The 25,011-nt window shown below is 48.5% G+C and overlaps 7 protein-coding genes across 7 annotated transcripts; 5 read left to right on the top strand and 2 right to left on the bottom strand.

Annotated features, from left to right (window-relative positions):
• Positions 1–134: 134 nt before the first annotated feature.
• N7508_006212 (MICOS complex subunit MIC10) lies at positions 135–767 on the top strand (the record flags this gene model as incomplete). The annotated part of the gene is made up of 3 exons (XM_058464278.1): positions 135–209; positions 337–487; positions 718–767. The coding sequence occupies 3 exons, from the start codon at positions 135–137 to the stop codon at positions 765–767; spliced, it is 276 nt and encodes a 91-aa protein (XP_058318131.1).
• Positions 768–2,887: 2,120 nt separating this feature from the next.
• Positions 2,888–4,783, top strand: N7508_006211 (nucleobase cation symporter-1 family protein; the record flags this gene model as incomplete). The annotated part of the gene is made up of 5 exons (XM_058464277.1): positions 2,888–2,987; positions 3,050–3,120; positions 3,168–3,417; positions 3,470–4,197; positions 4,265–4,783. The coding sequence occupies 5 exons, from the start codon at positions 2,888–2,890 to the stop codon at positions 4,781–4,783; spliced, it is 1,668 nt and encodes a 555-aa protein (XP_058318130.1).
• Positions 4,784–6,167: 1,384 nt separating this feature from the next.
• On the bottom strand, positions 6,168–9,638 carry N7508_006210 (putative 1-phosphatidylinositol-4,5-bisphosphate phosphodiesterase Plc1; the record flags this gene model as incomplete). The annotated part of the gene is made up of 1 exon (XM_058464276.1): positions 6,168–9,638. One exon carries the CDS (start codon positions 9,636–9,638, stop codon positions 6,168–6,170), a length of 3,471 nt encoding a protein of 1,156 aa, XP_058318129.1.
• Positions 9,639–15,914: 6,276 nt separating this feature from the next.
• Positions 15,915–17,118, bottom strand: N7508_006209 (major facilitator superfamily transporter; the record flags this gene model as incomplete). The annotated part of the gene is made up of 5 exons (XM_058464275.1): positions 15,915–16,226; positions 16,276–16,372; positions 16,447–16,555; positions 16,619–16,708; positions 17,037–17,118. 5 exons carry the CDS (start codon positions 17,116–17,118, stop codon positions 15,915–15,917), a joined length of 690 nt encoding a protein of 229 aa, XP_058318128.1.
• A 316-nt stretch (positions 17,119–17,434) lies between these two features.
• On the top strand, positions 17,435–18,655 carry N7508_006208 (putative adenosine deaminase; the record flags this gene model as incomplete). The annotated part of the gene is made up of 4 exons (XM_058464274.1): positions 17,435–17,491; positions 17,539–17,681; positions 17,733–18,393; positions 18,461–18,655. The coding sequence occupies 4 exons, from the start codon at positions 17,435–17,437 to the stop codon at positions 18,653–18,655; spliced, it is 1,056 nt and encodes a 351-aa protein (XP_058318127.1).
• Positions 18,656–19,397: 742 nt separating this feature from the next.
• N7508_006207 (uncharacterized protein) lies at positions 19,398–22,132 on the top strand (the record flags this gene model as incomplete). Its single annotated transcript, XM_058464273.1, has 2 exons — positions 19,398–21,510; positions 21,573–22,132. 2 exons carry the CDS (start codon positions 19,398–19,400, stop codon positions 22,130–22,132), a joined length of 2,673 nt encoding a protein of 890 aa, XP_058318126.1.
• Positions 22,133–23,959: 1,827 nt separating this feature from the next.
• On the top strand, positions 23,960–24,669 carry N7508_006206 (uncharacterized protein; the record flags this gene model as incomplete). Its single annotated transcript, XM_058464272.1, has 2 exons — positions 23,960–24,036; positions 24,087–24,669. The coding sequence occupies 2 exons, from the start codon at positions 23,960–23,962 to the stop codon at positions 24,667–24,669; spliced, it is 660 nt and encodes a 219-aa protein (XP_058318125.1).
• Between the last annotated feature and the right edge of the window lie 342 nt (positions 24,670–25,011).

The following is a 25,011-nucleotide window of genomic DNA, read 5'->3' as shown; positions in this document are numbered from 1 at the left end:
CCGCTCAGACTCCCAACTCCTTGCACTAACGTCTTTATTCACCTCTTCAATTCTACATCATTGCAAGTGGTTCGTTGATCTTCAGATACTTGGCCGATTGAATTACTGCTGACTCTTTTGCCAGATTTATCGCAATGGCCGATTCCAACCAGTCCGGCACCATCGCGCGGGCCACCAAGCCCGTTAGCGAAGCTCTGCTTAACGAGAAGGTATAAACTAGCTTGGGTTCTGGATGGATGAAATCGTTACAGATGATAAATTTCACACTATCTGCAACAATTGATCTGTTTAGAGTCATGTATTGGGAATTTGTGGCTAATCCGATTGAATATTTAGTGGGACCGCGCCATCTCCTCCGTGATCATCAAGTCCTCCCTCGGTCTGTCTTTCGGTGTCGTCTTCTCCGTTCTCCTGTTCAAGCGCCGCGCTTGGCCCGCCTGGGTTGGTCTCGGTTTTGGTGCCGGTCGTGCTTGGGAAGAGGCTGATGGTATGTTTATATTGATGTTTTATGAGTGCCCAACCTTAGGGAAGCTCTTGGCTAAACGGGTGCTACTATATGCTGTGAGATAAGCTATCTAGAGCTCGAAAAGGCTTCAGCTAGTTTGTATTCGCAGTATGGAGCTTGCAAGCTCTTCCCCGGCTATCCGCTTTCCCCCGAGCTCCCTCCATTTCCTGTCACCACTTGATTTGAGTAAAACTGAGCTAACTGCGTTTTAGCTTCCTTCCGCCGTGGTGACTCTCCCATCAGAGATGCTCTGCGCCGGTAAAGATAAAACCCTATCGTGTACGATATATTGTACAGAAGGCGAGAGACCATCGGTGGATGGTTGTCCAGCCTAGAGAAGATCGGTATGACGGCATTCCCCAAGCGCGCCGTTTGTACCTGTGAGGTCGTTTGATTTATTGTGGTCCTGAATTAGATGAAACATGATCGTTCGAATTCGAGACGTGTTGTCCTGGCAAAACCCTTCACCTTCAATATATTTCTTTGCGTAACTCCAACATGGACTTGATGGCATCGATCGCCTATGAAACAAACACTACCGCGGTATCAGCTTTTGTAATTGCGAGTATGCAACAATGTTCAGAAAAGTCTCCACATACGTATATGCAAATAAGTAAAGCTGAGATCGTAATTCGTCACAAGTTATTATGCAACCGCCCAAAAAAGACAAGGCATGAACATTATCTCTTGTATGTGAAGACGCTTAACATTCCATGAGCCCACCAGGTGCCTTGTCTTAGCTTGTGACCGCTTCAGTCACCGCTTCAGCCTCATGGATGCTGTTCTTTCACTTGCCCAGCTCACAACGAGCATATGAGAGACCAGACTAGCACCATGAAAGAGGCATATCATGGCTATAACCAGATTCCCGGGGAATACTGAAGCAGTTGAGCCTTGGGCTTTGCTCTAGACTTTGTAGACTTCGGGTTAGCGATAACTTATTTCGAAAGTCCTGCTGTGATTCCTTGCTCCAAATTTGTGCAGCCATATGGAGATAGCAGTGAGACTGTACGGGTCTCTGTATAACTCGCATCTTCTGAAAGTTATGTAATCGAGAATGTTATTGACTGGAATTGTGGTGAGATCATACATAATATTCCAAACCAGATCGACACAGAGGACTATATTAGTAGCAATAGTAGTGTTATCCAACGTTCGCCCACACTCTGCCGGACGCTAGATAAATTACTACAGCCAATGCCCCCCTCTGCCTCGATAGCATCTTTGCAATCTTTGTTTAGGCAGTGTGTATTGCCCTTGGGTTGATATTCGTCGAGGAACCCTGTTCTCTGTAGCCCGAGCAGAACTGGATGGGTTCAAAATCTGCGTTTCGGATCCAGATATGGTTATTGAGGTCAGTATCTTGTTGACGAGTCCCGCACTAGGATGACAGAGCATCTCAATTAGTCAAGCTAGCTGGTGCAGCGCCTGTGAGCCAGTCGATTCCCGCCTATTTGCTGTTAATGAAAGGCCCCTCAAACTTCACTTCTTGATATTTTGAAGCGTCAGTCGTTGCTGGAATTCCCTTGGTTAATATCGATATAGTTAGAATGCATATAGTCTGTCCAACCATAACAATTGGTCTCCCATATAGGGTGCTGCATCTGCACGACATTGAGCCAGTGGCTCCTGCATACAGAGATCTGATTAAGCAAAGGCATCAGACATGAGAGAAAGGTGGTTTCGAGTGGTGGGAGAAAGGTGGTACAATGTTAGCGGATCATCATGCGACATGAATAAGGCCGAGGTCGGAATAGAGATGAAAGGAGTGGAGAGGGGGTCCGGCTGATATGGAGAAGTGGGTGTACAGAACGGCAGACCCTAACGTTGTTTTCATGTCCCTTGAGTCTTGTTTTAGTTTGTGGTTAGACTATTTTCTTAATGGCATATGCGAAAATAGAGTGTGGTTACAGGTTGATCATGTGCAATGAAACCTTCCATATATCTATGCCTGAGGCCTCCAATAGCCTTAGGTTGGAGCAAGCCTAAGGCCAGGCTCACGTGCCGGGAATTACTCGATCTCATCGAGTCAACTTCAACAAGGATTGTCTATCTCCAGCTTCTCTCCACAGAGTCAAGATAGAAGATAGAGAATCTAACCAATCACATCGTCTACTCGATAGAAATAGCCCCACTCCCCGACGCCCATAGATAAGCCGTGACTCGAGCCGTTCGGTCATAGGTGCACGATCCTCTAAGCCGCCACTGGAGTCACTGGGGAACACACATGGGATCATCCCGTAGGCTTTCTTATCATGGGCCATCGGAACAGGGGTGCGACGTAATGTGGGATAGGAACTTCATAAAGGTGTTCCTGTCCCCTGTTGTATCACTCCATTCTATCTACGGTGTCATACCCTATACCCCTTGCTATACTTCACCATGTCCAAGTTAAAATGGGTTCTTAGAAAGCTCGAGGTCGAGAACGAGCCTGGCCTTAGCAATGCGCAGTTAATGTTGACCAACACTGATCTCCGGCCAGGTACGTATACTTCTACATTCCCTGACGGTACCAAGGTAGTGACTGACTCTGACTCTTCCCAGTGGACCCTGAGCGCCGCCAATGGAGGTGGCTGAACTATATCGCCTTCTGGATTGCCGATTCATTGAACATTGTCAGTATTTGAACCACCCATACTCGAACTGAATCTAACTAAACCAGAACACATGGATGATCTCCTCGTCAATGATCGTCGACGGTCTCTCCTGGTGGCAATCCTGGCTCTGCGTCTGGGTGGGATACCTCGTGGCTGCAGCATTCGTCTGTCTAACAGGTCGCATCGGAGCCGTGTACCACATTTCTTTCCCAGTCACTGCGCGCGCCTCATTCGGAATCTGGGGTTCTTTCTGGCCCGTCTTGAACAGAGTGGTTATGGCAATTATCTGGTATGGAGTACAAAGTTATATCGGAGGTATGCATCCTTAACCCAGATCTATAACCCTACCCATCTAACAAACAACCAGGCGAGTGCGTCACCCTAATGATCGAAGCAATCTGGCCCAGCTACCGAAATCTGCACAATAGCCTCTCAGCCAGCGCAGGCGTCGACACAAAGAACTTCCTTAGTTTCTTCCTCTTCTGGCTGCTCTCCCTCCCAGCCCTATGGTTCCCAGTCCACAAAGTGCGCCACCTCTTCACCGTTAAAGCGATCTACTCCCCCATCGCGGCAATCGCCTTCTTCGGCTGGGCCATCTCCCGCGCCAACGGCCTCGGCCCAATCATCCACCAGCCCAACACCGTCCACGGCACCGAGTTCCGCTGGGCAATGGTCAAGGGGATCATGTCTTGTATCGGTAACTTCGCCGCGCTGATCATGAATGATCCTGATTTCTCGCGTTTTGCGCGTACACCCAAGGATGCACTTTGGTCTCAGCTTTTTACTATCCCTATTGGATTTGGTGTTACTTCATTCATCGGAATTATCGTCTCGTCTTCGTCGTCGGTTATCTTCAATGATGGTTATACCTGGAACCCACTCGACCTCCTGGGTAAATTTCTCGACGGTGCCAGTTCCGGTCAGCGATTCGGTATCTTCGTCATCGCTACTGGGTTCGCCCTCGCACAGCTGGGAACGAATATCTCGGCTAACTCCGTGTCCGCTGGAACGGATTTGACTGCTCTCATGCCGAGATACCTGAATATTCGTCGCGGAAGTTATATCTGTGCCGCTGTTGGTCTGGCTATGTGCCCAGTAAGTCCTCGGTCCCATTTAATCATATATTCCTATCCGGATAGAAATGAATCCTAACAAAGAACAGTGGAACCTAGTCTCAACCTCAAACAACTTCACAACCTACCTCTCAGCCTACTCCCTCTTCCTATCCGCAATCGCAGGCGTGATGATCTGCGACTATTACATCGTCCGAAAAGGCTACCTAAACATCAGAGCCCTCTACAGCGCCCGCAAAATAGACGCATACTACTACGACTTTGGTTTCAGCTGGCGTGCGTATGCCGCATATCTGAGCGGTATTATGGTGAATATTGTCGGCTTTGCTGGTGCTGTTGGACGGGACGTTCCTGTTGGCGCGCAGTATATCTATAACGTTAATTATTTCTCCGGTGTAATTGTTTCGGGTGTTGTTTATTTCGGGCTTACCTGGTTTTGGCCTGTTGCTGAGACTAGTGACCGCTGGAATGAGGTTGATGTTGATGAGGTTCTCGGGCTTGATGTTGATTATGGACGGGATCCCGAGGATCTTGAGGGGATGGGTGGTGAGAGGGATGGAGATTTGAAAGGGGATCAGAAGGTTAGGGCTTCTTCTTATAAGATTTGAGCTTTGATCTTGAGGTCTGATGGTGTGTTTTATTTGAGCGGGACTTTTATTTTGATTGTTTGCGTTGGCTTTGGCTGGCTTGATCTGTGTACACTAATGAACCCTTTCCCTTTGAATTGGGATTTCTCTGGGATTGAGATATGATGACATGACTATGAGGCTTGAGAGTATCTGTTACTATAAAGCAAACCTTTTATTTTTGCATTGAATAATCGAGGCTCGTGGACGATATGATATACCACTAGACATTATATTCATCCACCAATACTACGACATGATAAAAAACAAAGAAAAAGATATCCATTTCCAACGAAAGAATCCGCGCCCAGCGCATTATCTAATAAAACAGGGGAATATATAGTGGCCACAAGAGACCAAGCCAACAAAAGACAAAACCCATCCTATCCAAACCAAGTTCCGACGAAGCAACCACCAGGGCAGCAATCATGAACAAACGGGGATGGAAATAGCAGCAGTAGATAATACAGAAAAAGACCGGTTATGCAAACCAACCAAATAAACAAAGCGAAAGCCATCCATCTTATCCTACCCAGTTGATACTCGGTGAGGACTTAATGATCATGATCATGACCCGGATACCAGATACCAGATCAGTCACTATCCGGAATAGTATGGTATGCAAACGGGGATTGAATACTGTAAGATCCAATCAAATTGTAGAGCGCGCCTGGAATCAGAATTCCAATCCCGAATCCGAATATGAATCCTCATGCTATGATGTTCCAATGAAAAAAGATGAGGGCGAGAGAGCGAAAGAGAGAAACAGAGAGAAGGAAGTAAAGCAAAGTAAATGAACTATTACTTCGGTGAACCAGCCACGCACGTCTTCTCCATATGATGTGATTGACTCCGCAAATGCGATATGATGAGGCGGTATCGCCGAACCCGCAAAGATAGAAAGAACCCCGATAGACCTCATGCGAGCTTGGTTTGAGTGCAAATGGAACAGGAATAGCAACAGGAAATGAAACAAAAGGAAGGAAGATGGATGATAGGGGCGGAAGGTGGAATACACAACATGGATATCCTTGGCCAAGGAGACATCACAGGAAAAGAAATAAGAACAAAGCAAATGAACAGAACCTCTCCATTTTCAATACATGGTTTCGGTCGCCAGGGCCGGTACGAGGGTGAAACATTGGCTATTCGAGGTATACATGGGTAAACAGATTGAAGTAACTTTGAGGGGTATCGCTGACGTGAAGCAGTGGCAATGATAAGGGCGCAAGAAACAAAACTTCCGAACAATGTGAGGAGCAGGCTCACATGGGACGAATAAGATATGATGCAGAAAAGACAAACGCCGGAACACTGGGTTGATGCGAGGGGAACACGGTTCCACATTGATGGTGAGGGAGATGGGTCATTGAATAAATGAGGAAGTCGAGGTGGTTGATATGGTCGGTGTCAGGTTCGGGGAACTTTCCTTGTCCTCCGGACTGACGGGATCACTGCGATCCTGATATTGATCCTTGTCGCGTTCAGTAGAGGATGAGCGCTTGAAGACGGTCTGACCAATCTGGCGGAAAATGCCCATGCGTTCGGCGCGAAGCTCTTCGAGATCCAGGCGCTGGACGGGAACGGGATCCTCTTTGGAGATCTTGCAGAAGAGAGTTGAGAAGAGGTATTGGTCGCCGCTGCCGTCGTAGAGAGGGAGGTAGCGGTAGCCTTGAGAGAGACTGGTGAGCTTGGCTGTGAAAGTGGCCAGCTGCACGCTGTTGTTGTTGTTGCCAGCGCTGCGGCCATCGGTCGAGCTCCAGACAGTCCATCGCACAAACACGAGATCAGGGTATTTGGTTTCCAGCGACAGCTTGAACTTGTCGTTGAATACCGGGCTATATCCGTTGCTCTGTTCGATCTTTGTGCGCCGACGGTGTGGGTAACCAATACCCGACATGCCATTGCGTGCGGAAGTATCCATGCCACCCTCGCCGAGGACAAAGCTCTGACCACGGTCATCAGCACTGAACATCTCAATCTCGACATAGGGATTGATATTGTCGTCTTGGCCAATGGTGCGAGGGCGGGGGAGCTGCTGAGCAGAGATGACATCGACCGAGAAGCGGACCATCTTGCGCTCGGTCTTGCGCTTCTGGGTTCCATCCTCCACAGCCGGGAGACGAAGGCTTTCAGGTTTGAGGATGTAACCGGTGCGATCGGTACCAGCAGCGAACATGGCCTGGTTCATTTGCATGCCAATATCGTAAGTCTGCCAGTTCAGAGCGGCCATTTGCACACCACGGCGCCAGAATTTGTTCGGATCAAAGTTGGAGGAACGCAGTCGGAAACCGGACGGATACACCCGGGTGAGATATTTGCGGTTGTGTGCTTCCAGCGCAACCTTGTTGTCGTGGTTTTGGGTGATGCTCTCGAAGGGGCGTTCGGCAAACGAGTAGATGTGGTTGTAGCGTCTGCTTTCCGGAGAAGAGAAGCTGTGCCACTTGTACCCGCGAGTGTACACACCCAAGTCTGAGAGAGTTTTGGTGATCTTGCTCTTCTGGCGACGGCGCTTCTTTTTCTCGTTGCGAACAGACACAAGAGCTCCATCGCTGTCTTCGGTTGCACTGCTCATACTGGTAGCAGTAAGGGAACGTCTGTCTTGGGACATCAATGGACCAATGCTGTCGACGGGTCCAATGGTTGATGGACTGGAGAGGGAGGGAAGAGGAGTGTTGGGGGATATATCTCCAAGGGTCGGGCGAACGAATGGTGTACTGGCACTGCGCTTGCGACCATGGGTGTTGACAGAGCTGACAGTATCTTGACGGGGATCGAAGTCGGTCTCATCGCAGGTCTTGACTTTGATCAGAATGCGACCCTTGAGCTCCTCGGGCGATGGCAGAATGAAGCAGTTTGTCATCAAAGGCTCGAGCACGAGCTGTTCCTTGAATGTGTCCTTCATGATTTTGACCATGGCCAGTTGCTGTTCCGGGTTGCAGTGCACCTCGAGAGAAAGAATAAGAGGGAAATCACAGCTGATGAAGGCGTATCGATTGATGACAGTGATACAATCCGCGAACAAAACACTGGTAGTCAGGGTTCGGCCGTGAGACACAATCGGGCGTCCATCCGCGCCATCCCAGCAGTCGATCTCTACACAACGACATCCCTGCTGAAGGGCACTGACATAAGCCTCAGTACTCGAGGCACCAGCCACCTGGCGACCGAGGAGATAAGTGTTGTGAGAGCTGGAGATGAAGTACTCGTTCAATGGTCGGTCGAACCTTGACTGGGGAGCACGTGACGCGTACACACCGTTGCTGGACGACGCCAGGAAGGCAGAGAACGAATCCAAGTTCATACGCGAGACAGGAGGGATGAGTTCCGACCCTTCCGAGGAAGGAGTGCGGGACTTGGAAGAGCGCCGAACAGTCTTGTCAAAGAGCGCCGCCCAATGCGCGTGGTCGGCATCGATATCTTCGTTTTGCACATCTCGCAGGAAAAGGAGGAACTCATCTTGAGTCATGCCCTCCTTTGAATTTTCTGTGTGAGATTTGAAGATCTCTTTGACATCCTTCCGCTCCTTCAGGCGCATAAGGAAGTCCTTGAACTGGGAGAAGTTCAGCTTACCACTGTTCGCAGCATCGGCCTTGTTGAACTGCGCCCGGAGCATGTTCTTGGAGCAGTTGATATGCAAGCTGCGGCAGACCTTCTCAACAGCAGCCAAGTCAAGGGTTTCTTCCTCATTAGGACGGGGTCCTTGTGGGAAGAGTCTCGACATCTCACGTTGCCAATGAGCCTGGAGAACGGCCTCGCTCTGGCTAGACCCAGCCAGGCCGGCCATCAAACCAATTCTGTACCGAGAGATATGCTCAAGTGTAGTGATCCACAGCTCAAGAATACGGTCATTGGGGGCGATGAGGTGTAAAGTCTTGACTGCTCGGCCCTTGGAGCGGTCAGAGTCCGCAATCACAATGGTGAACCACCGGCGTTCCAAGTCTTCCGGAATCTGGTGTTCTTCGCGGTAATTACGGGCGTCGGCGCCAACCCGGATCTCTTTGATATCGTCGATATAGAAGCGTTTTTGCGGGTTGGACACATCCCAGAAAACCTTGGCGGCATCTAGGTCAAGGAAGAAGCGAACCTGCTTTCTGCGTTTCTTGGTAACCTTGGTCAAGACAGTACCTCGCTGAACAGCTGAGTCCACCTTGGGGGCGACGGCAACAGCAGCAGCGGGCCCAACCTCACGAGCCATACTCATGCGGCTCTCGCTACGAAGGCTGGATGCTTCAGAGCCGCCCCATGCGCCAAGATTGTCCAACGCCTCGCTCTCATCTTCATTGCTTGAGTCAAGGGCGCTGTCTCGGACAGGTTGGGGACCGGTCTTGCTGTCGCTGCGTCGGCGCATGATAACAGGACCAGAGCTTCGGTCCCGTTTCTCATTCTGAGCTGCAGACTGTCTTCTACGGGTCAGCTTGTTGGTGGCGCCTCGGGAGATTCGTCGCATAAGACCCGGAGCCTTGGAAGTAGTAGATGGGTCATTGAAGCTGGACGGGTTGCCGGCGGGAACGGCCATCATAGATTCACCAAGTTCAAGAGGTCCTGGCGTAGGTAGTGATAGACCATTCACTCGACCACGTAAGCATTCGCTAGCTGGCTGTAAGGGAGTACTAGCAGGGGTGAAAGCATTCGGAGTGTCGGGAGCAGGGAAAGCGGAGGTCGGAGTAGAGATTGGAGATGAGGTGAAAGAGTAAGCGGTGGTGAAGCTTGGACCAGGTAAAGAGGAGGCAACATGTTGTAAGGATGTCGGCTGAGGGAGAGATGTTGCAAGTTTTAAGCTTGGTTGGGAGTCGGCATCCAGGGCCGGAGGTGTAGGAGTTGTAGCATATGCCATGGCGGCTATCTATCAGACCGACAGCTCAGCTGTCGATAGGTGTAAGCCAAGCCTGTCGTGAACCGTGCCAAAGCCCGAGTCACCTGGACTCAGCAATGAGCGAATCGAGAACAGCGTAGGATACCAGCCTGCTGTCAAGGTTCGCAAAGGCTGCCGCCTGTCAGGATGTAATGCGATCCGAGCCAAACTAGAAAGTGAGATAGTCTGACACAGTACGAAAGCGTTTAGCCACGTCCTCAGCAGGAAAGCAGTGTTCTTGAACTCTGCATCTTGGCCTCGCTAGGATTCAATGTGGAGAGCCCTGCCGGAGAGCAACTCACGGAAATAAACTGAAACAGACGAAGGTTTGAGGGATGAAAAAAAAGTCCCTGATAACAATTGCAAAGGGCACTGGCCCTGTGCAATGGCCAATTCCCACGAGGGATCTTCACAGACCGAAAGTAGCCACTTAAGGGGAATAAATGTCACAAATGAAATCAACCGGGGTGGATGATCTCTAGCCTCAAGAAACCAGCAGTGTCTTTCTTCTTTCGGAGCCCGGCTGCTTCGCACTTGTCTGCTTCCAATGATACCAGTGCAACCCCTCTTCTGTTTGTCGATCTGCCGGTTGCGTGGGGAAAGCTGCTATGTACTGGGGACGAGTTGCGGTATAGGCCAATTGATCGTGCAATCACCGAATGAGGGACTGGGGCGCGCGGGACCTGGTCGGAATGGGGAGGGCGTGCGCCGAAGAGCAAGTCAAAGGCCGAATGCAATGCGCATGCAGGTCTTTCAGAGCGAAAGAGCCCCAAGAAGCGAGGAGCAGCAGTAGGCAGCGGCAAGAAAAATAATATCAGGAATTGTCAGAGTCTCGAAGACTGCGTGCGATTGGATGCGATTCGAAGCTAGCGGTGCGGCAGGCGAAGGGAATACCCGGTAGGAGGTCTTTTTTTCCCCAGGCGCGAGAGGTAGGGGGATGCGATGCAAATCGCAAGCTGCGACAAGTTGCCAACGCAGTGGCTGCAGGCGGTCCAAAGAGGAAAGGCGAGCTATCGGCGACTGGACTGAGTCGCTGATGTTGGATTCTGTTTTAGTGCCGAAAATGAGCTGATCAGGCAGGTGAAGTAGGTCAAGGGCAGGCCAAGAATCAACAAAATTGAGGGAATGATAGTAGTTATGAGGGAAAGGAAAAAGACCAGCAATATCCTCGAAAGATGAAGGGGGAAGGGGGGAAATAATTAAATCAATGAAATGCCATGAAGCTGCAGTGGAGACTTACGATAGACGTAACGTACGGTAATGTGTATGTGTATTGTATTACACGTGGTTTGCTTTGCCCTACACTTTTTCAAATATTCTCCGTACTCTGTAGACACAAGGATTGATCAGGGGTAACAAAGATCGGGGAATGTTCACTTATTAAATACTGCTGCGTGTACTATGCCAGCATTATGCCAGTCCTATGCCTACAGTGCTACACTGCCTATCACAGTGATGTGGAATGACCGCCAGATGGCACCCGTCAGGTCTTATTGGGCCTCTAGGATTCCTGGGGAATGTTATCGGGGATGATCTATGTTTCAGGTGCGTTGGACAGGAGCCCTACGAATAATTACTGGAGATCACTGCCAACCCGTATTACATGGAAATGGTCTGACAGACCGAGGGGAAGCCTGCGTTTTGATCTCTTATTGTTTACTTTTTACTTTCCCCCCTTATCTCTATATTGCGGTGTACTCCATAACTCCATATTTTTATGAGATTGTACTAGGGCTGAATCCCTGAACCGGTGTGGCTGTGAAACGGCGAAACGGTGGACCCCATTTGCGCGAACACCTGAAAAATGAGTTCAACGTGATCCTCTCTGCCCTAGGCCCGCTTTAACCTCTAGTTTCTCTAGTAACTCATGGAGTAAAGTATCTAGTAAGTTATTGTCCAGCAACATCTACTCTACCAGCCGCATCTGCAACATCTGCGGGGTTGACATGCCACCCCCGCAGCCGTTTATGAGTTGGCGATGCCGTGCTTCTCCCATTTCCTTGATTTCTGCCTGCTCACCCGCTACAGCCGGACCCCTCATACACCATTTACACCATTCCTGCACCTGCACGTCACCCGAGAAGGAATGGAAGAGATAGCTCATAGCCGCACAAGGATCTTGTTCAGACCTCACACGTTACCCGTTGAACACGTAGTTCCTATGGTTCCCCTTGTATTCTGATGAGTGGACCGACTTTCCCGAAGCGGTAATAGTCCTCACCTTGGTTTCCCTTCTTTTTTTTTTTCTTTTTCCTCCACACTGCTGACTTCAGTGTATCCGTGCGCTCTGATATGGCGGTTGTGGCGGGTTGGTTAGAGTCGGATGTGATATTTGATAAGATGTATACAGTAATGCTGCAGAATCACCAGGAATGACCGTGTTTGTCCCATCTCACGTCACACAAGCGGTGGCTGAGGATCGGCCGAACAGCCACTCCTCATGTCGATACACCGCTACTGGCTCTAGTGATCTCCACTGGGATCCAACGATGATCGCGGGATAAGAGGGGTGTAATGAACATTGAATCCCGAGCGCTTCGCGTGTATTATTTTTCACAACGTGATAGCTAGGTCCAAGAGTGCCCAGTAATGACTTATCCAATCCTATTCCTTATCCTGGCGGTGACTGTCAGGGATGTTCGGAAGCCACGGCAGATGATTCGAAGATTCTTGGGGTCTTCCATTGGCTTTGGTGGAGTTAACATCGACCCACTTGACGTTGTAATGATACGTCCTGAGTGAGTGGCTTACATGGAGCAGTTTACTGTAAGAGAATTGTAAGAGAATAGAATAATGAATGGATCTTTCGACTTTCTTTGTTACAAAGCACCCCTGCTCTCCCGCATGTAATACTAGTCTCGCAGCCGCTCCTTGCTAAGATCCCTAGATGACGACTCCCCGCTTTTTCTAGTGTCAGTAGTGTCAAGAGTGGACTCAGACGGGATCTCCTTGAATTCTCCGGGTTACATGATTTTCAGAAATGTATCTACAGAGTCTGTAATGTAAGTAAAATAACCTGCAATATCTCTGAGTGGCTGGGATGTAAGCGGAACTGGTGACATCATGACGACGACTGTATTACCAATACCGTATGGCCCTATACACTACGGTCTTACCACATTCAGGGGGGAAGTATGGAGAGCATGGAGAAGTTTATACTCATTCTTAAGGGATCTTCAGGAGGACAAAATCTTCTCCATTCCCCTGTAATCTCCCTTTCTCCGATTTCCAGCGCTTTGGGTCACTTCACATATACCCAGGGGGATGGAACCGTTGCGCCTCAAGGAAATCTCCCCCTTTGATGCACGTCCCATTATCACAACGCATAATTGAAGCTATCGAATATCACAAAGGGAGGCCTGACACGCTTCAGCTCCTTCCAATCCTTCGATGCGTCTTCGATGCTAATTATGCAAGGCTCAGCCCGACTAAAACGTCTCTCGACCGCCAAAGTAGGGCCAACTTACTGTCTCAAAGACATGCGCTAGGGTCATCCCGCCATCCTTGGGCCTCTCAATGCGACCCCCCGGCTCTGCTAGCAATGGGGTTGGTCCTTGTTTACGCGACATACCTCTCACCGTCACCGTCACTCAATCAACCCCTCCAATAACGGCTTGTGGCGGGATGGTGATCCCCTCAGCCGCCGCATTTCAATTCCGCCTGCAGCTTGAAAGAAAGCTGCCCTTTTCGGGATTAGCTTAGTAGGTTGCCATGTGACTCACCTTTCCCATATCCGAGGTGAGATGCTGGTGCGACCTTGACACCATAGGGCAGTCTTGACTCGCACGTTACTGTGTAACTGCGTTGCAACTCGTCCTGGCCCCTGTGTGAATGACGTTTTGTTTCAGAGATATCCCGGTGCTGGCATGATGCCATTTGTCTTACTATCACTATGTTGTTTACATGGTATGGCGGTAATGTCTGTTCTGCTGCCGGTTCCGGATTGTATATGCTCGTCGTGCTATGTGCTGTCATTCGACCAGCCTTGGGTTGTGACTGATGTCCATGCGCACGTCCCAAGGTGTTGAGTCTTGAATTTGAATATGGGACTGTATATTGAACGGCAAAGCGGGTGTTTGAGGGACGAAAAGTCCACACTAGTTAAGTTACCAGTTCCACTTGGAGTTTGTCTCATGACCGGTTAGATCTCTGTTGTGGCTGAGCTTGACTGGGGCTGATATGAGAGACATCCTTCTTAGTGTGGTCTCAGCCCGCCACCATTCCATTCTCAACCTCAGCGGGGCAAGAGGGGCAGACATAGAGACAGGGTAAGAGAAACTAATCTCCGGCGTCGCAGCCTCAGTGCCCGCCATACCCGGGCTGCACTATACTATAGTGTCCACGCGTTTCGTCCGCGTCGCCTGCCTCATCCTTTATGCCGTGTTTTATCTGAAGCAGACAGCTTAGGAATCAGCTGTATTCTGGGGCCAAAACACGACTCCACGTCTTGTCGCAGATCGGGTCTAAAAATATCGCGGCTTAACCCCACTGGACAACGTGGCTTCCAGAATTTTCCGAGACGCCCACTTCGGCATTTAGTGATTCAGTTTGCGATTCAGGGCTTTCTCCGTTCTCAGGCTCCAGGCTCCAGGATCCATTTCTCAGGGTCAGTGGCAAATAATGTTAATCTCAACCTCAAACAAAGAGACCCCTAGCAGAGGCCAACAAAGCTAGCTTGGCGGGGTTTCGCCCGTTGAACCCGTGTACATGTAGGCGTATCAGGCTGTGGTGGATCTTGACGTGATACATGTATTGTATTGACTGGGATCTTTCTGGGATTTCATTCCTGGTGGGTTATGTATGCATTGCATGCATTCAGCCTCTACCCACAGGTTCGCCGATCGCTACATATAACATGCATTGTTTAGGCATATGTTCAGCTTGAAGATATACTGTAGTTGAATATTGACATGAAATAAAATAGATACATGAAAGGATGAAATGAAATATGTGATAATCAACCTAAGAAGACATTTGTGTGTAATCAAAAGCAATCAAGATTAGGCCATGTAAAATCTCTTCGGTCCACTTTTCATCAATGCGCCCTAATCCCGTATATGCAATTTATGCGAAACGGACACTTTGAGTGGCTCGGATCCCGCCGGTTGACTCGTATATGTAAATTGAACGTGTTTTGTACATGTCGCTCGGATTAATACTGCCCAAGGGGGTATTGAAAGCACAGTTTACCCGATCAAAGTTGGGCGCATCGATAGATAGATAGATGTACCGCAAATCAGGACAGAACTATAAGCCTTTCGATTGAGAGGTCTGTATAGATGTTCACACACATTGCGATTTTTTGACGTTCTCATGTGACCTGTTCACCATCCAGATTCGGCGTTCTGACTAACTTGGCCTGCAATGATCTTGGCTCATAGACAAACCACGTCTTCTGGTTCAATCAATTTGCTACGACTTTTGGGCTTCGGCTATCTTCATGTCGAATGTCCACACCAGCCGCGCAAGCATAATCCGTGCCTCGGTAAGGAAAATAGTGTCAGTTGAATAGGTCTTTCTTACTAGCTGATTTCTACGTGTATATAGATGAAAGGCATATTAGTTTAATCTGAGTTAGAGACTGTCCCAGCCTGTATTTTCTGCATTTTCTAAAATGTAAATTCCATTTTCCACTACATGTTGCGAGGTTTTTCCTGTTCAGATGCAAATCAAAGGCTACGATAGCCAAACGTAGATCCGTCCGTTTAGACCATCCGTGATTCCCTTCATCTTCAAAGTCTGGCAGCACTGAAGAATACGTTGAACTAGAGATCCTACCCATGCTGGCGTTGTGGATTCCGAAATTTATTCATGTTTTCGGCAACCCCGAGGCTTCCATTGTTTCTCTTCACAGCGAAATCACTACGGCGCCATTCGGAACGTAAAGATATATTGTAAGATGCACTGATGAAGCTTGTAGATATCTATTCTGACCAGCTAGAGTAGATTTAGTCAAGTCTCAAACGTCAAAAGCTACCATATATAGAGGCACAAAGGAAGAAAACGCAAATTGACCATGAAAAAAAGATGCTGCATAATCGTGGGTACCTTTCCCCTATGCAGATTCAACCGGTGGAAGAAAGTAAGTGACAATGCTATGACTAGCAAAGGTACTAGAAAAGAAGATCTAGAGAGCTATCACTCCTCTTGAATATGCAGCAAAACTCTTAGCTTCAATGCGAGTAGGTCATTTCTGAAGGGCAGAAACTGACCACAATCAGGGCCCAAACCAAGACTAGAGCTGATTGTCTCAACATCTTAGACCACCTCCTTCTTCGTATCTCCTGAACTCGTAGCAGAGGGCTGTAGATCTCCCTTGGGCTCAAGTGGTCTCTTCTTGATATTCTTCGATTGGACCGCCACTGAGCCCAGCAGCATCAGCGAAGCCATAATGCTTGCGACCAAGAAAGCCATGGTCAGCGAGTGGCTGTAGGCATTTTTAACAGCCGGAAGATCCTTTGCGAAGACTAATTGTTGGATGCTAGTCGCACCCGAGCCGATCAAAACATCTGGGTCAAGGTCTGGAACATCACGGGTGAGATCGACTTTCAGCTGATTGGCAAAGACATTCTGTCCAACGGAGACGATTATGGTGCTACCAAAGGTCTATAAGAAGTACACCACGGCGGTTCCAATGGGAATCTCGGTCAGAGGGAGGACGGTTTGCGCCACGATGAGAGAGGTTGTTGGAGTCCCAGACCGATGCCGATGCCGACCTTTTTGGAACAAGGTCAGAATACATAGTTGTTCTGTATCAGAAACACTCAGCATCAAAGCGGTTGTAACTTACCATAGTTGGTATCTGATCCAATGGTCATGCCCCGTCGTGGGCTTGAAATTCATCACCAACCCTGTTTCAATGACTGAAACCACGGAGCTTGGGATCAGGAATGGGGCGTCTGGGTTTTTGGGTTGTCGTTATCATGTGTCCTTGGGATAGACGCGAGAGGACTCAAACATACAGTATCCGGTCACAGTAACGCCAACACCGGAAACAACGGACACTAGCACCGGCCCAAGAATGAATTGAATGTTTGTGATATCTGATCCAACTGCCGACACGCCTTTGATATCCTGGAACCAGATGGAGAGATAATAAATGAACGTTGAAAGAAGGAGTCAAGAGTAAGTTAAACTACGCCGCCGCGGAAAATGAGCGCTGCTCGAGCATGTGCAGTGGGTCTGTTGCCCTATCCTGTTTCCAGTATTGAATACCAAGCCATGCAAGAATCCATGAGGCTGAACAGAACAAAAAGCAATATCAAATCCCAGTTGAACCAGGGGTATTGGGCTTCACCAAACTGGAGCGCTAGCAGAATGCAGATTATGGCCGATGCACATGTATTAGTTTATCCAGTTCCCTGGTCGTGAGAGACGTACCGGCACTACCCACTGTATCTAGTTGTTGAAGATTCTCCCTCCAACTGGAGCCTACGGTCTCCTCTTTGAATTTGCCAGGCATTGTCCTGTGTGAAAGGAGAAACGGACACTTCGAGTTACTCGGATCCCACTGGTTGACTCGTGTATGTAAATATAACGTGCTATGGTTATAGCTCGGGTTGAGTTACCTATTACTGCCAAGTTGTATACTAGAGTATAACATAGGGTAAGATGTGGAAAAGTACAGAGTACAAATAGGCAAAATATGACAGATCGAAGAAAGATGAGGTGAGATGTGAAGTGTAGATGTCGCAATGTTGGGGGTGACTCACGCCCCCATCTTTGGAGATTTTGACTGCCGAGGTATCTACACTTCACTGCTGACAGCCATGACAGCCATGGACACTTCAAAGCCGGTTGACGTATCTTTTGTCAAAGCACTGCCAAAGATCGAGGTATGGTCCATTGTTGTATAGCTAGTTTCTCTGCTAACACAGTCCAGCTTCACGCTCATCTTAGCGGCAGTATCAGTCGTCAGTGTCTGCACGAGCTATGGCAACAGAAGAAGGCAGAGAATCCTGATTTCGATGTCGAAGACCCGCTGGTTCTTATGCCTCCAGGCAAGGTAGATTATGACCTGAAGACGTGAGTTATGTCCCCGGAAATGAGTCTTTCTGCAATGCTGACCCCGCCCAGCTTCTTCTCAACTTTCTCCAAATTGACCTACCAAATCTGCAATGACCTAAAGGGCCTAGTATACGCCACCAACTCGGTACTCCAGGATTTCCTAGATGATGGAGTCGTGTACCTGGAGCTGCGCACTATCCCACGCGCATCGCCGGGTATAACCCGCGACGAATACATCAACACGGTGCTAACAACAATCGAAAAATTCAAAACAAAATGCAACCGAATGACCGTGTCACTAATCCTAGCGATCGACCGCGGCAGCATGAACGCAGCACAAGCAGACGAGATCGTCGATATGGCAATCGCAAACAAGCCGCGCGGGGTTGTCGGCGTAGACATCTGCGGCAATCCAACGAAAGGCGACGTCAGCATTTACAGGGATGCTTTTGCGCGGGCGAAATCCAGCGGCTTGGGCATCACGGTGCACTTTGCCGAGACAGTCGCTTCGGCCTCGCCTGTTGAGTTGGCCACGCTGCTTGAATTTATGCCTGATCGACTCGGGCATGTTATTCATGTGCCTGATGAGTTCAAGAGGGAGATTTCTCGGCGGAAACTCGGGCTTGAGTTGTGCATTTCATGCAATGTTCATGCGAAGATGATTAGTGGCGGGTATTTGGATCACCATTTTGGGTATTGGCGACATGAAGATTGCCCGATCGCGTTGTGTGTAAGTCGGTCCGTTCTTGGTGAATTCGGTGTTGGAGTTGGTCCTTTTTCTGACTTGTTTTCTGCAGACCGATGATGTGGGATTTTTCTGTAGTCCTGTCTCCAATGAGTACCTTCTCGCCGCGCTGCATTTTGACTTGAGCCGCGAAGATCTCTTGCGGATCTGTTACAAGGCTACAGAGGCTATTTTCGCCGGCGAGGCTGAGAAAGAAAGGATTGCATGGATGCTGGATGTGTTCAAGGTGGATATAAATATGTCGTGAGATGAACATTTGCGATTTATATGTATTTCTGCGTGCGAGTGGCCTGAAGATGTACTCTTGTTTGACGTTGTGTTTTGCGTAGCTAGTGCATGTCATCGCAGCAAATGAATTGAATGGTATCCTGTGAGTCGTTAATGCTTAAGATGTTAAGTTCAGGTATTCAGTCTTTGAGCTTAAAGCACACCGATGAACAGGAGGTACAACAGGGCACAAATTTGTGTCTACAGTGTCACTGGTGAGGTATTGGATAATCTCTACACAAATATCTCGAAGCAATTCTATCATTTTATTTGTTGCTTTTGCCCTACTTTGGTCTCTCGCTCTTGACCTCATTTTCACCCAAAAAGTGCCTCAGATTGACTACATGCAATTAAAGATATCTATGACATATGATGATAGTAGATGGACCGGACAAAACACCTCAATGTTGTTCAAAGTACACATTTATGACGCTGATATAAAAATTGTAGCTGGATCGAGTGCCCGCCACTGTGGACGTTATACCCGATTTGGATCCCGAAGTTGTTCCTTGAGTCATGCTAGACTTGCGATTGCTACATCGCAGTTGCTGTATTTAAAGGAGCTCCCCACCCTCTCACCTTTTCAACTTCTCAATTCTCATCGCCCATCACAGCAACTCCCAACTTCAACTCGACTCCAATTCAAATCTTCACTTCATCAAACTTCTGACTTAACATAACTCCATTATCAATCCTTAATTCAAAATTTCAGTTCCAGCACCATGGCTTCCAACGGTGCCCTCCCTCAAACCCTCAAGGCTATCACTGCCACAAAGATCAATGAACTCTCCAAGCAGCGCGCGATCTTTGACCAACACAAGGAGAAGATCCTCGCCGCTGCCAATGCTGCCACAGACCTGCGCTCTCGTGCTCATGCCTTACTGGACGGACTCGCACGCCTGAAAGGTCTCCCTAGAGAGTCACTCGACAAAAATGACAGCGACCTGGACGCCGATTCAGACTCGGGCGATGAACGCACTCCTTACCACACTCTACGCCGCGAATCTGAAAGCATATCTGACCACTCCAACATTCGCCGTTTCCTTCTTCAGGGTCCGTACGACAGTTCGATCTCTCAGTCATCACTCCAGGACTGGGTCAACCAGCTTGAAAGGGAATTATCTTTCCTGGAGGCCAAATATGAACATGGTGCCTTCTTCAGCAAGCTTGTTACTGAGTGGCTATCGGAGCTGGACCCCGCCGACCATACCAAGCCCACCAAATCCGATTCCAACTTTGAGCAGGTCGGACGGGCTGAGATGCACGAGCAACGCGCTAAATGGGAAGCCCTCGTCTTCACTCCTGCTACACACGTCAGCGACAAGGCCATCAAGGACTATCTCGACAACCTTTTTAAGCAATCCGAGCTTTCTCGTGAGGCTATCAAGGATCTCAAAGCCAGCATCAATTCTTTTGCGATCAACTTGACATCAAGAGGAAAATGGGTCGATGTACCCACCCTCAAATGGGTGTCCAAGGCTCTTCTGAAGACTGATCTCCTCAGTAATGAGAAATCGTCAGTTCTAAAGGAGTTCATGCGGAACAAAGAGGTCGCTCAGGAAGTTGCAGACGTGCTGAACATGCGAATTGCCTCGCTTGACAGCTGGGCCTGGGATGGAAACGGAATCCCCATCGAGATGCGTCGTCAGTTGAGCGGAAAGTACCGAGTATTCATGGATGAAGATCTCCTTGATGCCCTCCTTCTGCAGTATCTTGGAACCACTTGGTCTGTGGAGTTTCGACGGGTGTTTCAAACATTCTTGCACTCTCACGCCTGGAAGCCTCTTCGTGAAGACATCCCAGAAGAGCACAAGGAGCGACGCAGATATTTCTTGGGCTCAGACGCCAACAAAACTCTGAATAGAGTCAACGAAACCCGGAAGAAGACTTACGAGGCTGAGTATTTCATGAGTCAACTGCCTACTTCAGTTGACGAAGGCGCTCATGAGTATGACGAGGATAATGAAGGCGCACAGGAGGAAAATAGGCCTAAGAACGCTTTGGACAAAAAGCACTCTCTTCTTCATCTCTTAGTCACAGAGTCTATTCTCAACAAACATCAGCGTGGAGAATTCACCGTAGTGCGGTCTGACTTTGAATGGTTCGGTCCTTCCATGCCTCATACCACTTTACTCACGGTGCTCGAATACTTTGGAGTTCCAGAGAAGTGGCTCAACTTCTTCAAGGTTTTCCTGCAGGCTCCACTCAAATTCTTCCAAGATGGAGATAATGCTGCTATCCAAACCCGCCAACGCGGACTACCCATAAGCCACACACTTGCTGATTGCTTTGGAGAAGCAGTCCTCTTCTGTATGGATTACGCAGTCAACCAAAGCACAAACGGATCTTATCTCTACAGACTCCATGATGACTTCTGGTTCTGGGGAGCAGAGAAGACCTGCATCAAGGCATGGGAAGCGATGTCCCAATTCTCCGATGTGATGGGTCTGAAATTCAACATGGAAAAGACCGGAACAGTGACAATGGGAAAGCCCCCCAACCTCACCGACAAAAAAGAGAACCCGAAGTCAATCCTCCCCGAGGGCGACATTCGCTGGGGCTTCTTAGTTCTCGACGGAGAGAAGGGCAAATTCACAATTGACCAGACTCAAGTTGACGAGCACACTGAAGAGCTCTCGCGCCAGCTGACCTCTTGCAAGAGCGTATTTGCCTGGGTTCAAGCTTGGAACGCTTACTTCGGCCGCTTCTTCGCAAATAACTTTGCAAAGCCAGCTGTCTGCTTTGGTCGAGACCACATCGACATGGCCATTTCTACTCTCAGTCGCATTGAGCACACACTTTTCAACAAGGGTATAGGTGAAACTGGCGCGCCGGGTGAGATGAGTGGCGTCACCGATTACCTCCGTAAGATGATTGGGGACCTATTCAGTGTCAAGAGTCTCCCCGATGGCTTCTTCTATTACCCCCCGAGCTCGGTGGTCTGGGACTTCTCAACCCATTCATCAAGCTGCTTGCCATGCGCGAGGACATCACGGAGACCCCGCGCAAAATCCTACACAAGGCAGCTCTCCGTGACGAAAAGACCTACCAATCCCTCAAGACCAAGTTTGAGGAAGACGGACCGGATAGCAACGCCCCGGCTCTGATTGGTACAGGCGCGAAGCCCTTGCCGTTCATGTCTCTCGAAGAATACAACAAATACCCGGAAACCCACAGCGCGGGCCTTTGGATTGCGTACATTGCTCTGTACCGTGTTCCAGAGGAGGACGGCGTGGATCTGACTGCTGGATTTGAAGCTCATCAGGGAACCCTGGAATCGAAGTCGCCCATTTCCAATGACTGGTATTCCATGACTCCTTACTGGCGCTGGGTTGCACAGTTGTATCACGATGAGATGATTCGCACTTATGGTAGTCTTGCTGCAGCAAAGCGCGAGTTTATGCCTCTCGGTGTGGTGAAGACTTTGCGCGAAGGTCGGTTTAGATGGCAGGGATAGGTGCTTTGTCTCTTTTACTGGAATAGTTTGATTTCCAGATGCCATGGTAGCTGCTTACGCAATTATAGAAAAAGTATTTTGAAGAACCACATTGAGTGACATTAGGTTTGCTTGATCTTCTCCATGATATAGACTATCGTTTCTTCTATATGCACTAGCTCAACCTCTCTTGTTCTCCTCCTTTTGGCCCATGCCCCGGGTGAGCCATTTAGATCATATAATTAAGGGGGGGAAGACTTATGGCCACTGTTGTACATACTCGAGCGGTAATGAAGTTCTCGGGGAAGGTTGTTTAAATTCTAGCTCTACGTGTATGTAATCACTACTTTTTCTTATCCCCTGAAAAAGCTAGCTTGAGTGCCTACCCAGTCAATAGATATGCATGCACTCCCCAAAGGTATGACTCATTGGCACGACCTCTTAGCTAGTGTATAAAGATCACGTATCAAAGCTACAGAAACGCAGTAAAAAGATGTCAGTATAACAGAATAGCTCTTCCATATTATCCGAAATATTTTGAGGCAGAAACCAAAGGCTCAGGACGTATGTTTGATAGACTCATTTCGGCAGCAGGTATATCTTCAAAGCTCAACGGCAGTATTTGTTGTAGAAGCACAGAAGGGCAGTCTCTGTAGCTGGTACAATGTGTTCTGAAGTAGATGACCTATATGCATCCACGGCTAGGTGTGGGTCTTGATATTGAATGATGCCGTGGTGAACGATTGAAGAACCTTCGTCTATAGAGCCTGCTTGGCATTTTACAGTCTACTAATTTAGCTATTGGCATAGACTCCTTGTAGCTTTCCTGTTGTTTTCAGCTTATCTAACTGAAAGTAGGTATTGGTCCAGGACAGTCGAAGAAGGACTAGGAGGCCATCTCAACTGGTATATATACATCAGCTTTGACCAAAGGAAGCTACAGGCATAAGTTGTGTGCTATTTCGTATTGGTAGAACTATATATCTGTATCTATATCGTTGTTCGAAGCTGTTATGGGCGATATCAGCATGCAAGTCTCATTCTAGTCACATTTTTGAGGCCAAAACATGCTTTCTTAGAAATAAGGTTCCAATGATGACACTGATATTGCTACTATCAGCCTTACTCAAAATCCAATTGACGCTCATTTCAGACTACTTTTCAGCTCATTTTCGGTCTTATTTCCCCACAGACTTCCCCTCACCGTACCACTCCGATCCTCGCTCGCCTCGCTCTCACCCTTCTCGGTCACTATGATGTATACTGTGGCCGATGAATCAGAGTTATCCCATGGCTCATCCTGCTGATCATTTGGCTCCAACCATGGCCCGGGGAGGTGGATCGACTTCTTCAGTAAGGGTCTAACCTTATTGGGGACTATGTATGGCTCTTTATAGTGCCTCGTGGTGTTCCTTCCTCACGTCTGTCTTCTCAGCCATGATCTCCTCGTCGACTCATCTATTTACAGGAAACTTCTACCTCACATCTATGGACCCCATAAGGTCTCTTTGTAAGGGCTTAGTTAGTTAGTCACTCGTTCTCGATATAGATGGATCTCAGCTTTCTCTCTTTCTTTTCTTTTCCGTCTTTCTCAATCACTCCTCCCTCTAACTCTCGGTCTTCTGTCACTCTTACATCATACCTCATTGGTCATCCACTTCCAATATACTTTATACCTTGACTCATTCCATAGAGTATACCATATACTCATTCCACATCAAGGGTATACCATACCTACCCAACATCAAGGGTACATACCCATTCAATTTCAAGAGCATACCACATCATCCACATCCCTTACCCCGTTGGCGTTACGACATACAGCATAAAAGGCTATATAGAACAAGCATGAAGTCCATGCAGTCTCAGACCCGAGACACCCAGCCCACCCGGTTCACTTCCAGCACGGTGAACATCGACTCAATGTAACCTGTCTCCATCTTGATTACTTGATCACATAATAAGAATATCACAGGACACCACAAGTCTACGATGTCGCCTACTCTCACAACCTCTCTCCCCCATCGTCGGTGTACTCAACCACATCATCGGCACCGGCCCTAGTCTGGGACCCTCTCACCACCAAGCAACGAACAAACATAGCCCAATGGATCGATAGCACCCCTGACTACGACTCCATAGAAGAGGATATGGAGAAGAGCAGCTGCAACAGCAGGGACGAGACCTTGGTTAACGAGGACCTCAGTCCAATCCAACTGGAGGCTATTCCACCGTTTCCACGATCCAACCTCAGCGAATCATCCCTATACCAACTGCACAACCAATTGGCTCATCCCCGCACGAGCAGTTTCACAGAGTTGATAGACGAGGATTTGATCGACCCGCGTCTAGTTCCCGTGGTGGCTGACTCCGACTGGGAAGTCAACAACAGCATGCTTCCATCCATGCACAAATCATCTCCGACTGTCTCCTGGATTGAGTCCCCCGAGCCCGAATTCAGCATTGTGCTCATCGTACAATTTGTTTCGGAGACGGCTCGCAAAGCCTGCCGTGTGCTGCGGAAGAAGAAATCCCGCGACAAGGAGTTGGATAAATAGGGATAAGTTATTTCTCATACCTTTGTTCAAAAGACATTGCTGAGTTACTCTGGTTTCTCCTCGCGTTTTGCTCTGGATGTTTTGATGAGGCCTCCACACATATACCACATTCTGTTCTATGCTGAAATTTTTGTCTGTATTTTTTTCATGTATTGATATATTCCTTGAAGCTATAATGTGTGAATTGCAGTCATCTTCCTTTGTCTCCATCAATTGAACAATTTTCACATCAACCAAGTCCATAATGTAGATGAAGATGCAAACGAAATCGTAGATGTAGATCTATACTTCCAAGGCGGTCGGCCCACCTGCCCCCGTGTTATCTCGGCAGAATTACCTACA

This window comes from Penicillium antarcticum, assembly GCF_028974205.1.
Source record: "Penicillium antarcticum strain IBT 31339 chromosome Unknown utg000006l_segment0_segment0, whole genome shotgun sequence".
Classification (NCBI taxonomy): Eukaryota; Fungi; Ascomycota; class Eurotiomycetes; order Eurotiales; family Aspergillaceae; genus Penicillium; species Penicillium antarcticum.
Note: the sequence above shows the minus strand (reverse complement) of the source record. Positions and strands in the feature narration are given on the sequence as shown.